The sequence below is a fragment of the Carassius gibelio genome, chromosome A18 (assembly GCF_023724105.1).
Source record: "Carassius gibelio isolate Cgi1373 ecotype wild population from Czech Republic chromosome A18, carGib1.2-hapl.c, whole genome shotgun sequence".
Taxonomy (NCBI): domain Eukaryota; kingdom Metazoa; phylum Chordata; class Actinopteri; order Cypriniformes; family Cyprinidae; genus Carassius; species Carassius gibelio.
In genome coordinates this window covers 16,669,446-16,683,714 of record NC_068388.1, presented here as the reverse complement: position 1 = coordinate 16,683,714, position 14,269 = coordinate 16,669,446, and the positions used below count along the sequence as shown (strand labels likewise).

Genomic DNA, 14,269 nt, shown 5'->3' with positions numbered 1-14,269 from the left:
GGCTCGATGTGCTGGCCCTCCCACGGTGACAAGTAGGCTTTTATTTATACCCGTATGCATGGTCAGTGGCTCAGGTTTACTAAAGCCACTAGCCAAATTTCATTGCTGTTTTCTCTTAAAGTCAGATATGATTGGGGCTCCAAAGCGAACTCTCATAATGTCGTCACAACATAACTCGAAGTGACCGACATATAAGGAACTGATGAGTAGCAAATACTCCAGCATGCTCTGTTAGTCATCCTTTTTTGATTTTCATGTGGTCAAACAAATATGTATATGTTAGAGTAAGAACGATGGAAGACCAGGGCGGGATGCAGTTAACAGTCTTTAATGAATAAAGTAAATTGTCTTCACTGAATAATTAGAACACAAATCACATGCATTAATCAGAGCCAGAACAAAACTGCAAGATGACTGGATCTAAGGAAATCTGCATAAACTTCCACGACGACAGAGGCAGGGACTCCGAGATGCGTACAGCCAGTCAGAAATAGTGAAGACAGCAGGCAGGGTGAACAGCCAAGGGCAGGCGCTGAACAGGTACTCTGCAAACAGGCACAGCTGGATAATACACAGTCCAATGGCAATATAACTCACAGCAGAAATTATGATCTCACTTTCCACGGACAAGACAGGACAGGTCTAGAGAACAAACGTTTCACACGAGAGGTCCTTGAATAATCCGACAACAAGACAGGGCTAGGAAGAGGGAATAAGAAGCAGAGACAATCAAGAGAAAAAGCGGGGACAGGTGAGGAGAAGGGAACGAAAGGGCAAACAGCTGAAAGAGATAATGACAGAGGGGTGGATGTGTGTGCCTGATTGTGTGAGTGAGTGTGCGAGAGAGTGTGTGACCACAAGAGGGAGACAGAGAAAGAGGAGAAGAAACCAGGATCATGACTGTATAGCATACTTTTCTTTTACCACACAGCAAACTTACTTGAAATACTAAAAATAATAGTATTAAACTATTTTTGTAGGACTTTCTATGAAGACTGTATAAGGTATTATAATGAATGCATAATACATTATAAAAATAAAATGAAAAAAAACAATGTTATATCAACTCATGGATAATAATAACTACAATTTTAATGCATCATAATACTTATGTATTTGTGGTTATACATTTAAGAGTATGATTATTTATAACACACAATGAACACCATATTAAATCTACTTCATGTACAGTATAATATACTGTATCATATCTTGATATTGTTTAAGATCTGCACATTATATTACTACATCTTATGAGTGGTTAAATGTTGAGTGTTATTTGAGTGTTTCCTGTGAGGCTTATGTTAACGTATTTTCCGTACTATAAAGCGCACCGGATTATAAGGCGCACCTTCAATGAATGGCCTATTTTAGAACTGTTTTCATATATAGGGCACACTGGATTATAAGGCGCATAGAATAGAAGATACTGCAGTCAAACGTTTGACTGGGTTTGCGTTATGCATCCACTAGATGGAGCTGTGCTAAAGGGAATGTCAACATTTTTGACAGAGACTCTGGATTATAAGGTGCACTGTCATTTTTTGAGAAAATGAAAGGCCTTTAAGTGCGCCTTATAGTGCGGAAAATACTTTAGTTAATTTATGTGAGCTTAATACTCCAAAGTTGCAATGATTTATATCAGGGGTCGGCAACCTACCAACCTAGTGCCAATAGTGGCATGCAGAAGGCATGCAGAAGGATAATCGCTGGCACGCGGGCAATAGGGAAAACTGACGTACATTTTGAGGTAATAACTTCTCATAGTCACAAAGTCTGTTAGGAGCTATAAATACTATTAAAGTGTGATAATTAACTTGCGCTAGTCTACGGATGCACGCGCAAACGCTGCACATACTAGGCACTTCAGATCAAAGCCTCAGCGGTCTAACAGTGCTCCTCAATGTCAAAATGACTGAGATGGCCAATCAAATCAAAGTAGGCGGGGTTTACTGTTCACAGAAGCAGATCACGAAGCCTCAGTTTAAAGTTAAAGGGAGTGAGGTAAAATTAAGCTGAAAATCATTTAATATTAGTCAATTTTTAATAATATGGTTTAAGATAGAAATGTTAAATGACGAACAGCTATATCTAGTGATTAAAAATGTTATGTTCATTTTTGGTTAAGTGTTTTACGTTTCACTCTTGGGACTCGAATTTAGAAAATTACCAGACTAAGGGAGCAGCCATTTTAGTTTTCAGTTTGCACAGCTCTCTCAAGCTTTAAAGCTGCAGTAGGTAACTTTTGTAAAAAATATATATTTTACATATTTGTTAAACATGTCATTATGTCCTGACAGTAGAATATGAGACAGATAATCTGTGAAAAAAATCAAGCTCCTCTGGCTCCTCCCAGTGGTCCTATTGCCATTTGCAGAAATTCATCCGCTCCCGGTAAGAAACAACCAATCAGAGCTGCGGTCCGTAACTTTGTTTGCATTTACATTTACATTTACATTCAAAACATTTTTTTTTTTTACATTTTTCTACATTTTGTGTTCAAAATGTAGAAAAATGTATATAATAAGCGAGAACACCATGAATCCATTTTCCAAACCGTGTTTTTAGCTTGTCCTGAATCACTAGGGTGTACCTATAATAAATGTTTATGTCCAGACTATTTTAGATTGCTTCGGGGGTACCGCGGCGGAGTAACCCAGTACCTTTGTGATTCTTCATAGACATAAACAGAGAGAAGTAGTTCCGGCTACGATGTTCTTCCGCAAGACGCAAGCAGTTCTGTTTATTAACCACTAGAGCGTCAAAAGTTACCTACGACAGCTTTAAGCTCCATGTGACTGCCGCTCCAGTTTTCTTTAATGTCCATGTCTTCGAAAGCATTGTCAGGAAGTAATTATTATAAAATGTATAAATTGTGGATATTTTCTTTCTTTCCTATGCTATATTTATAATGATTATGTTATTTTATACACTGATTGCTCAACTGGTAACTCTGCTCTGTCAGCCTTTATATTTTGTAACTGAATGTCTTTGAACTGATGTCTTTCAAATACAAAGTTTTTTTGTGGACTACAATAGTCTCGGAATGCTGTGAGCACATCTTCTATCGTCTCGTTCTCTTGATCGGCAAGACGGACGGTGAGTGTATTATACACTTATTATACACTTCTAATGCTTCTTCTTTCTAATGCTTCTTCTCCAATGGTGTGTAGTAGAATTGCAATTTTGACTGGCTCCGGTTTGGTATTCGCTCCCGTTGCAGTCATGTACAGACGATAAAGTTGTTCCCATCTTCGCCAATTTTCTGCTAAATTGCCCATTAACAGTAATGGCGTTGGCGGCTTGAACTGGTCCATATTCGCTAGCCTTTAGCATTCAAAATTTCGCTGGCGTGACGTTCAAATCTTATCGACAGTCTGTTCGCTGTACTTGCCGTCTTCTGACACCATGTTGTAGTTTTGCATATGTTATATATATTTGTCAGGATGCTTTATGTCTTTGGCGTATTTCCAATAAACACACTATGAGACCTTATGCCGTGAACCAGTGTTCTCTTTTTACTGTCTTACTTCTACATCAACTCACGTGCGCCTCTCAGGCCAGAGCAATCAATCAATCACATGTCAAACACACAAGTCCACTTAATCTACACAGAGTATCTCACTCAAATCCACCACACAAGTGGTGTGTGTGTATTTGTGTGTGTGTGTGCGCACGCACATTAATTCAAGCAGTGCATTAACGGTGATTAAACTGAACTGTTTTAATTCACTGGCTTTGTCACATACACACATTTGGCACTTTTTTTTAATTATTAAAAAAAAAATTCAGAAACTATTTGCATCAAATAGTTTTTTTTATATCGTATCAATTAAAAATGTGTATGTACCGTTTAAATACAGAATTTGCCAGCTCTTATTAAAATAAGGTGGAAAGATATAATTTTCTACGGATCTAGTTTAAAGGTAAAATTTGTACGAAATTTGCAATAAAATATCCAAAAACCACTAGGCTAGTGTTATATATTTTGTCCAGCTGATTACTAACAATATTTCTAATGTTTTCAACTACTTGTAAATTATGAGAAAATTGCCATTTTAACAGTGACACGGGACAGTGCAGTCGCCTGTCAATAACGTAAGTTACCCTTTGATACCACCTTTACTGACGTAGAAACCACATGACAGCAGTGTCGTGGACAAATGCGGAGGTAGTGTCTAGCGTCCAAACCACTTGCTTGTTTCAAGCAGTTCCTTATTTACTACTTCTTGGACGTTTTTTGGTGGATTGTGTTACTTATTTATGGAACATAATTACTGTTTACCGTCTGCCGCTGGTTCTGTCAACAAGGACAGCTCTCGGAATATTGTGTTTTACTCGACAGGTGAGTTGTTTTGATTTGTATCTTTACAGAAAATGTATGCTATTATAAAGACCAACAAGATTAGTATTATGGGGCATACAGGCCAAATGCGGGGCAACGTGTCGGATCCATAGTCAGATTGCATTGACTTTGTATGTAATTTACTCGCTCAAATTGTTGAACTCACGTTTGAAAATTATGATATCAAGCACAACATTTATAAAACTTTACCTCATCCATTATATCCCTGATTTATATTTCCGTCTGATTGATGGTCAGTGGTTGGGTAGAAGACAACAAATCCCATCATCCCACACTCCTTCTTAGCGTCACCAAACCACACGATTGTTATTGTTTTGATAGTGCGCCCTCTCGTGGCAAGTCCTACAACCTGTACCTTTAAGGACTTGTTTAATGTTTGAATCAAGTTTCCGCTAATGGAGTAGAACTGGCAAAGTGGCACAGTCCAAAAAATGGGGGACCTAGAATTGTCTTCCTAGGACCACAGTATTGCAGTAAAATATTACTGCTTTTCACGAAATAAAATGCAATAAAAATGTAACAACTTTTCTAATATATGTCCACTAATATACTCTGATGTATTTTTATTATTGATTTATTAATACTACTTATTTCAAAAGCACAAAATATAACTCTTGTCTAACACACACTACACACAAGCTTTGACGATATAGTTATTTAGTGCTTTCAAGTCTGCTCCTGTTTTGATAATTGTTACAGTCTGATGGTTAAGGCTTAGTGGCATGTCACCTAAGGAAATTTTATGTTTTAAGGAATCTTGTTTTATGCCAGGATAAACAAACAAACAAATAATATAAACAGAATTCTCAATTATGCAGTTATTTAGGATGATCCTAGGGTTTGACAAGTAGAATGACAGAATGAAAGAATAAACAAACAAATACATACATACATGAATACCTATCTACCTACTGACAGTGTGAAAAAAAAAATTGCAGTGAGAAAAATCAATATTGAAGGCTTTGCAGATTATCTTTTAAAATAATTCTGGGATACAGCTATTCTATGCTCACAGAGTGAAGGGATTTTTTCTCAATATGCTTTAAGTTGCAGCAGATATGTGGAGCTACTTGCACTAAATGTAGTTTCATAACAAGGTTCGGGAGAAGCACGTCAGATACTCAACCTAATTAGCACAGGTGGAACCACTCAAGATAATCAACCTTAGGGTATAAATACAGCTGAATCAGCCTACCTGTCTCCATTGACGGTTTATCAGCATGCTGGTTCGCTTCGTCTGTCACCTTACCACGGACCCATTTTTCATACCAACGAAGAGAGCTTCACCGGGGATTTATAAGACCCTGCTGCTTTTGCCGGACCCGCGATCTTTCCTACCCAGTCAAACACGACCATTGAGCAGCATTAAGTGTCATCGCGACAGCTGCTCTCCTCGTCAAGCCACAAGTTGTGGCCAATAGACCGTGCAAGCTCCGAGCTCGCCTCGCTTGACACAATGATCATGCCGCCTGAGACCGAGCTCTCCTCGAGCTGGAATCCAACCGCAGCAAGGCTCTCACTTCCCGTCCCGGCTCAGCCTTTCACACCGGCGTTCCGGCCAAGTTGCAGTTTGACGCCCCTTCTTCTAGCGGCGCAGACCGTGCGATGTTAACCAACACATTTTCAGGTGAAAACTCTAAAAGCAGGTTCTTCTTCATTGGATTTTACGGCATTTGGCATCCAAAGTGTTGCATCTAAAAGCAGGTTCGCGGCTAAAGTTTGTTAAATGACATGACGCAGTTCCGTCTTCTACTAGTGTTTTGTGGCAGTTTTGGCAAACCAGGGTAAAGATGCATTACCGCCACCTGCTGATCTGGAGTGTGGAGTGCGCATAGATTTGGACTACAGATACAAACGTAGATCCGTCAGATGATGATGCCACATTTAACCACGAACAAAGGCATTATTCCCAGTCTTCATCCACACTGAAATGTCCAAGACATTACATTTGCCTTACCACGCACGTTTAAACCTCACTGAAATGATACAATAATGTTCCATGATAAGTTAAAAATATAAAAAAATGCCTGAATGCAACATAAATCGCTGGATTAAACCGTCGGCTAAATGCTTAATTCAATTTTAAATTTTTATTTCCATGCAATTTTTCTGGCAGGACCAAATTATTTAGGGACTTATTATTTAGTGATCACTCAAAATTCATCTAAAACGCATCTGCCCTCGTGTTTGACGCAGGATAGCAAGTGGGAGTAAATTACTGTTGCCTTTCAGGACCGTAATATGAAAAACAGGCAAGTAAATATCTTTAGAAACCACTTAGAAGCCAATAGCACATAACTGCTATTAACCCATTTGCTTGCAAGCATCGCCTACGGCCCCAGTTTATTATTGTTTCACTTCCACAGCACGTTAAACTTCACTCTGACTTGATATGGATAAACCGTGCATCAATTGAAGACTCTGGCTTCGATATTTGACCAATATTTAGATAAAACATCTTTTCAGTGACAGTTAATTAGTAAATTATATCAGGAATACGATTCCTATTCCTGAACGGTAAAACGTTGAAGTGTACAAACGTTGATAATGTATCTAGTCAGAAAGAATCATGAGCAGAAAATTTTTTTGGGGGGTATTTAATTTCTGTCTCCATGCAAAATGGGGGGGTGACTGGTACGTTACTGCTATAATCATGTCTTCAGGTACAATGTCTTGCAAGACTAAACATGCTTCATCGTTTCCAAAACCCTCTTTTTCCACAGTCCATACAACAACGTGAAAACAGCCTTCCAAACGTATCCGCCCTGGAGACCACCTAAGAGCCCTGAGGCCAAATGAGAGGAAAGATGCTTTTCCAACAGTAACATAATAATGTGGACAAGGCTTGAGGAATTGTCAAATCAGGCAACCAATTGCTAAGCTGGTAACACAGTAGGCTACCCAGTCATTTTTTGCTTGCCCCATCAAATGTTACTAACCCTTTTTACTCTTCCCGCAGCCAATATCTACAGCAGCCGAAAGCAAGTAGCCTTTCCTGTACCTCCTCACTGCCGCAGCAGTGTCTGCTCCCGCAGGAGCCTTTCCCGTGTCTCCCCACTGCCGCAGCAGTGTCTGCTCCCGCAGGAGCCTTTCCTGTACCTCCTCACTGCGGTATCTGCTCACGCAGGAGCTTTTTCCGTATCTCCCCACTGCCACAGCAGCGTCTGCTCCCGCAGGAGCCTTTCCCGTATCTCCCCACTGCCGCAGCAGTGTCTGCTCCCGCAGGAGCCTTTCCCGTATCTCCCCACTGCCGCAGCAGTGTCTGCTCCCGCAGGAGCCTTTCCTGTACCTCCTCACTGCCACAGCAGTGTCTGCTCCCGCAGGAGCCTTTCCTGTACCTCCCCACTGCCGCAACAGTGTCCACTCCCGCAGGAGCCTTTTCTGTATCTACCCACTGCCACAGCAGCGCCTGCTCCCAGGAGAATAAATAAATAATTAAATAAACCCGCATTTGGTCTTGCAGCAAGAACTGTCCCAGTAGAGCTCTTACGTTTTCTCTTTTGTCTAGTGAGCATTGGGTCTCTCAGCGGACACAGTGTGAGAAATCTCCCGGTCAAGCTCTCATTTCCCTCTTTCCCATTTTCTATTTCTGTCCAGGGAGCATTTGGTCTCACAGCGGACTCAGCGAGAACTTTCCCAGTAGAGCACTTACGTTTTCTCTTTCGTCCAGCGAGCATTGGGTCTCACAGCGGACGCAGTATGAGAAAATCTCCCGGTCAAGCTCTCATTTTCCCTCTTTCCTGTTTTCTCTTTCTGTCCAGCGAGCATTTGGTCTCACAGCGGACACAGTGAGAACTTTCCCGGTAGAGCACTTAATTTGTTCTCTTCCGTCCAGCGAGCATTGGGTCTCACAGTGGACGCAGTATGAGAAAATCTTCCGGTCAAGCTCTCATTTTCCCTCTTTCCTGTTTTCTATTTCTGTCCAGCGAGCATTGGGTCTCACAGCGGATGCAGTGTGAGAAAATCTCCCGGTCAAGCTCTCATTTCCCTCTTTCCTGTTTTCTCTTTCTGTCCAGCGAGCATTTGGTCTCACAGCAGACGCAGTGAGAACTTTCCCGGTAGAGCACTTACCTTTTCTCTTCCGTCCAGTGAGTATTGGGTCTCACAACGGACGCAGTGTGAGAAAATCTCCCGGTCAAGCTCTCATTTTCCCTCTTTCCTGTTTTCTCTTTCGGTCCAGTGAGCATTTGGTCTCACAGCGGACGCAGCGAGAACTTTCCCGGTAGAGCACTTACGTTTTCTCTTTCGTCCAGCGAGCATTGGGTCTCACAATGGACGCAGTGTGAGAAAATCTACCGGTCAAGCTCTCATTTTCCTCTTTCCTGTTTTCTCTTTCTGTCCAGCGAGCATTTGCTCTCACAGCGGACGCAATGAGAACTTTCCCGGTAGAGCACTTACGTTTTCTCATTCGTCCAGCGAGCATTGGGTCTCACAACGGACGCAGTGTGAGAAAATCTCCCGGTCAAGCTCTCATTTTCTCTCTTTCCTGTTTTCTGTTTCTGTCCAGCAAGCAATGGTCTCACAGCGGAGAAAGGCACAAACTCGCCTGATCAGTCGCTCCAAATTACAATTGCTCCCCGTTGCAGGCCAGCAGGGCCCGTCAGTCCAGGTACAGTGAGCCGCCATCAGGGGCCCACTGGACAAACATTCAGACCCTTTCTCGAGATGCCAGCCCGCCAAACGCGGCACTCATTCTGGGGGGTCTTTAGTTCGGCGGCTGTCCTCCTGCTCTTTAGCTTTTTGGGGGGTACTCTAGGTTCGGGCCATTCCCGAGCTCGGAGCCCCTTCCCCGGACAGCACGCCAAATATGCATTATAATACTTCAGTTAATTATATGTAAGTGTGAACTCGTGAAATGTAGTTTCATAACAAGGTTCGGGAGAAGCACGTCAGATACTTAACCTAATTAGCACAAGTGGAACCACTCAAGATAATCAACCTTAGGGTATAAATACAGCTGAATCAGCCTACCTGTCTCCATTGACGGTTTATCAGCATCCCCCTTCCACCCCATCTCCTCCACTAGTTCATTTTACACTTTTATATACGGGGGGGGGGGGGGGGGTATTCTAGGTTCGGGCCATTCCCGAGCTCAGAGCCCCTTCCCCGGACAGCACGCCAAATATGCATTATAATACTTCAGTTAATTATATGTAAGTGTGAACTCGTGAAAAATAAACAATGAAAATGGACCTGAACTAAGATATGCATACAATGTCTATAAAGCTGTTTATGCTGCAGCTCATGCACTACACAGTCTAATGAAGTGCTAAGAAAAAAAAGGTTGTTAGAAAAGCAACAATATAAAAAAAAATATTTTTTTATTTAATAGTATATTAAATGTTTCATCAAAAATGTGTTGTTGTTTTTTACGCTTAGATGGTTGAGGCTATGAAAAAAAGTCAATTTCACCACAAAGATGGGTGATCATGTTGGTTTGACAGCAGTGGTGGTGCAGTAGCCCAGTATGAAGTTGTAAACTGGCAACAGGAATCTGATGGATCATTCCAGTTTAAATCTATTGGATTTTATGATGCCTCACTTTCCCCTCACCAACGCTTGCAGTTAAATACTAAAAATAGAATTTGGGCTTGAGGACAGCTGAAGGTAAATGGCAACAACCTGTTTCTGATATAGGGTTATTCCATATTAAGGGTCATATCAAAAACGAAGGAGTAAATACTTGTGCTCATCTTTATAAAAGGCATAAATAATGAATTAATTTAGGACAGAATAAAAAATAAAGTTGAGTTTGAGTTTTGAACAAAGTGATAGTAAAAGTCACAAAATTCAGTGATCACTATTACTAATATATATATATATATATATATATATATATATATATATATATATATATATATATATATATATATATATATATAATTTATTTTATGGAATCTTGTTTTATGCCAGGATAAACAAACAAACAAATAATATAAACTGAATTCTCAATTAGGCAGTTATTTAGGATGATCCTAGGGTTTGACGAGTTGAATGACTGAATGAAAGAATAAACAAACAATTAAATATATACAGTACATGAATACCTATCTACCTACTGACAGTGTGAAAAAAAAAAAACTATCAAATTACCCTATTTTTACAACAGGTCTGCTTGACCTGGTTAATTTACTGTCCTGTGAGATCATTGGCTATGTTCTCAATCATTCAAACCTATCAGTGTCTATAAGAGTACAAATGCTGTATCAGATCATTGGCATTTGGTATTCACTGTGGAGCTCAATCATTGGGATGTTTCTATTTCTATACACACTCCTGCTTTTCCATCAATTACATGCAAAGGTGGAAAACACTCCTTGTCAAACCCTGGGAGACCCTAAGTACCCGCTGTTTTCCAAGGATGGAGATGTAACTATTGGAGGAATTTTTCCTGTACACAGAAAGGAAACATTACCTTCTTTTGAGTTTACTCAAAAACCTCAACTTCTGTTATGCTCAAGGTTTGTATATATTATTCAAATTAATTGTAAATGTTATATACATTTAAATTATTATTATTATTATTATTATTATTATTATTATTATTATAAAGTTATATAGAAGCAGCATATCTTCAAAAAAATGTTAACAGCAAAATGTCCATCTGGAACATCTGGAATTCTATCATGCTTCTGAATTGCATTATACATGATATGTTGTTTGTTTTCACAGTGTGAATCTGAGAAATTTTCTTCTGGCTCAAGTAATGATCTTCACTATCGATGAGATTAACAGAAATGAAACTTTGCTTCCAAATGTTTCTATTGGATATCACATTTATGATACATGTGGTTCAAGGCTGTCTACCATGAGTGCAACTATGGGACTGATGAATGGTCTGGATTTTGGATCAGGTGACAGATGCAACGGACAACCTCCTTTACCTGCTATCATAGGAGAAACCGAATCATCTGCCACAGTGATTCTGTCCAGAACTACAGGACCTTTTAAAATTCCAGTGGTAAGGAACAAAAACTTTAAATGTTTTACAGTTACCATACTTATGGCTGTATTATTGTTACATGTGCTTTTTTTCTCTCAGATAAGTCCCTCCGCCACATGTGTATGTCTCAGTAATAGGAAAGATTACCCCTCTTTCTTCAGGACTATTGCTAGTGATTACCACCAGAGTAGTGCACTTGTAAATATAGTCAAGCACTTTGGCTGGTCTTGGGTGGGAGCTGTGAACAGTGACACTGACTATGGAAACAATGGGATGGCTGTTTTTCTGAAAATAGCCCAGGAGGAGGGGATTTGTGTGGAGTACTCTGTGAAATTCTACCGAACAGAGACAGAAAAACTCAAAAAAGTAGTAGACACAATTAAAAAAGGCACAGCAAAAGTGATTGTTGCATTTGTTTCATTTGTTGAGATGGGCTTACTTATTGATCAGTTAAGTATTCAGAAAATTGCAGGCTTTCAAATGATTGGTGTGGAGTCATGGATAACTACAACAAATTATATCACTCCAAATAGCTTTCATTCACTGGGAGGGTCCCTGGGATTTGCAGTGAGAAAAATCAATATTGAAGGGTTTGCGGATTATCTTCTAAAAGAATTCTGGGATACAGCTTTTCCATGCTCACAGAGTGAAGGGAATTTTTCTCAATATGCTTTAAGTTGCAGCAGATATGAGGAGCTACTTGCACTAAAGAAAAACAATGAAAATGTACCTGAACTAAGATATGAATACAATGTCTATAAAGCAGTTTATGCTGCAGCTCATGCACTACACAGTCTTATGAAGTGCAAAGAAAAAAAAGGTTGTGAGAAAAACCTGACAATACAGCCATGGCAGGTAAAAGATAAAAGACAAGGAGTGAGAGCAAAATAGAACTGGGGCAAATGTTTTTTTTTATGTTAAATATTTTTATTTAATAGTATATTAATTGTTTCATCAAAAATGTGTTGTTTTTTTACGCTTAGATGGTTGAGGCTATGAAAAAAGTAAATTTCACCACAAAGATGGGTGATCATGTGTGGTTTGACGGCAGTGGTGGTGCAGTAGCCCAGTATGAAGTTGTAAACTGGCAACAGGTATCTGATGGATCATTCCAGTTTAAATCTGTGGGATTTTATGATGCCTCACTTCCCCCTCACCAACGCTTGCAGTTAGATACTAAAAATATAATTTGGGCTGGAGGAAAGCTGAAGGTAAATACCAATAACCTGTTTCTGATATGGGGTTATTTCATATTACATATTATTCATATTATATATATTATTTCATTTATATATATATATATATATATATATATATATATATAATTTATTTACTAACTTACATGCAGAACCCACGGTCTGTGTGCAGTGAGAGCTGTCCTCCAGGCACTAGGAAGGCTGCACAGAAAGGAAGACCTGTCTGCTGTTATGACTGTATTCCATGTGCAGAAGGAGAAATCAGTAATGAGACAGGTAATCTTCACTCCATCTTAAAGTTCTGAAGAAAACTGGTGAGATGCTCTTTAAATGTTCATCATTAAAATTATTTTCCCTTTTTCTCTTACTTGTGCTTACAACTTCCTTACCAGATTCAATTAACTGTAAGGAGTGCCCAGAAGAATGCTGGTCTAATGCTGAGAAAAATAAATGTGTGTTAAAGACTGTAGAGTTTCTCTCATTTACTGAATTTATGGGTATAGTGCTAGCCTTTTTCTCACTGTTTGGAGTGGGAATAACTGCACTGGTTGCCATCCTATTTTACAACAAGAAGGACACCCCCATAGTAAAAGCCAACAACTCAGAACTGAGCTTTCTGCTGCTCTTCTCACTTACTCTCTGTTTCCTCTGTTCACTTACTTTCATCGGTCGTCCCACAGAGTGGTCCTGTATGTTGCGTCACACAGCATTTGGGATCACTTTTGTCCTCTGTATCTCCTGTGTTTTGGGGAAAACAATAGTGGTGTTAATGGCCTTCAAGGCTACACTTCCAGGAAGTAATATCATGAAATGGTTTGGGCCTAAACAACAACGACTCAGCGTTCTTACCTTTACACTTATACAGGTCCTTATTTGTGTGCTTTGGCTAATAATATCTCCCCCATTTCCTTACAAAAATATGAAATATTATAAGGAAAAGATCATTCTTGAGTGCAGTCTGGGTTCTATTATAGGTTTCTGGGCTGTGCTAGGTTACATCGGCCTGCTGGCTATCTTGTGCTTCATTCTGTCTTTTCTGGCTCGTAAGCTGCCTGATAATTTTAATGAAGCAAAATTCATCACATTCAGTATGCTAATATTCTGTGCTGTATGGATAGCATTTATTCCAGCTTATGTCAGTTCTCCTGGAAAATTTACTGTAGCTGTAGAGATATTTGCCATTTTAGCCTCAAGCTTTGGTTTGCTTTTCTGCATATTTGTACCTAAATGTTATATTATCCTGCTTAAGCCTGAACAAAATACAAAGCAAAACATGATGGGTACATCAAAGTCCTACTGAAAAATGACATGCATTAACAATGCAGATATGCTTTTTTTTTCAAGGACAAACAATAAATAAATAGATTCATTTATTAAATTCAGATAATTTGACATGATAAATCTGCTCTTTGATTCAATCAAAATATCCTAAATGTTTTAGGAAAATGTGCTCAATAACTTTGAAAATCTATTTTATTTATTTAGCTAGCCGATTGTAAAAGTTTATTGCATTTTATATATATATCTATATATATTTATATATATATATATTGATAACACAATATCATGATTTTCATTAATAAATCATTAAAATGCATTACATAATTCTTAACATATTGCTAGTTAATATATATTCAATCTAATATTAATAATTCTAACAGTTAGAACCATGAGATAATGTTCTTGTTATGGTTAACTAATAACCTTACTAAACATTACCTAATGATTACCAGAATTGTTGAGTGTTTGTTTGTTTGTTTTTTA

General features: G+C 39.0%; 1 protein-coding gene across 1 annotated transcript; it reads left to right on the top strand.

Moving 5' to 3' along the window:
• The first annotated feature begins 10,615 nt into the window (after positions 1-10,615).
• Positions 10,616-13,805, top strand: LOC127933938 (extracellular calcium-sensing receptor-like). The gene is made up of 6 exons (XM_052531076.1): positions 10,616-10,827; positions 11,039-11,327; positions 11,409-12,164; positions 12,293-12,520; positions 12,658-12,781; positions 12,898-13,805. The coding sequence occupies exons 1-6, from the start codon at positions 10,619-10,621 to the stop codon at positions 13,803-13,805; spliced, it is 2,514 nt and encodes an 837-aa protein (XP_052387036.1). The 5' UTR covers positions 10,616-10,618.
• Positions 13,806-14,269: the final 464 nt, after the last annotated feature.

Bases quoted from the DNA above. Each gene is read 5' to 3' on its own strand.
- LOC127933938 (XM_052531076.1), top strand. From the start codon at position 10,619: ATGTTTCTATTTCTATACACACTCCTGCTTTTCCATCAATTACATGCA. The intron at 12,165-12,292 runs GTAAAAGATAAA...TTTTACGCTTAG, and splicing joins TGACAATACAGCCATGGCAG to ATGGTTGAGGCTATGAAAAA. The intron at 12,521-12,657 runs GTAAATACCAAT...ACTTACATGCAG, and splicing joins GGGCTGGAGGAAAGCTGAAG to AACCCACGGTCTGTGTGCAG.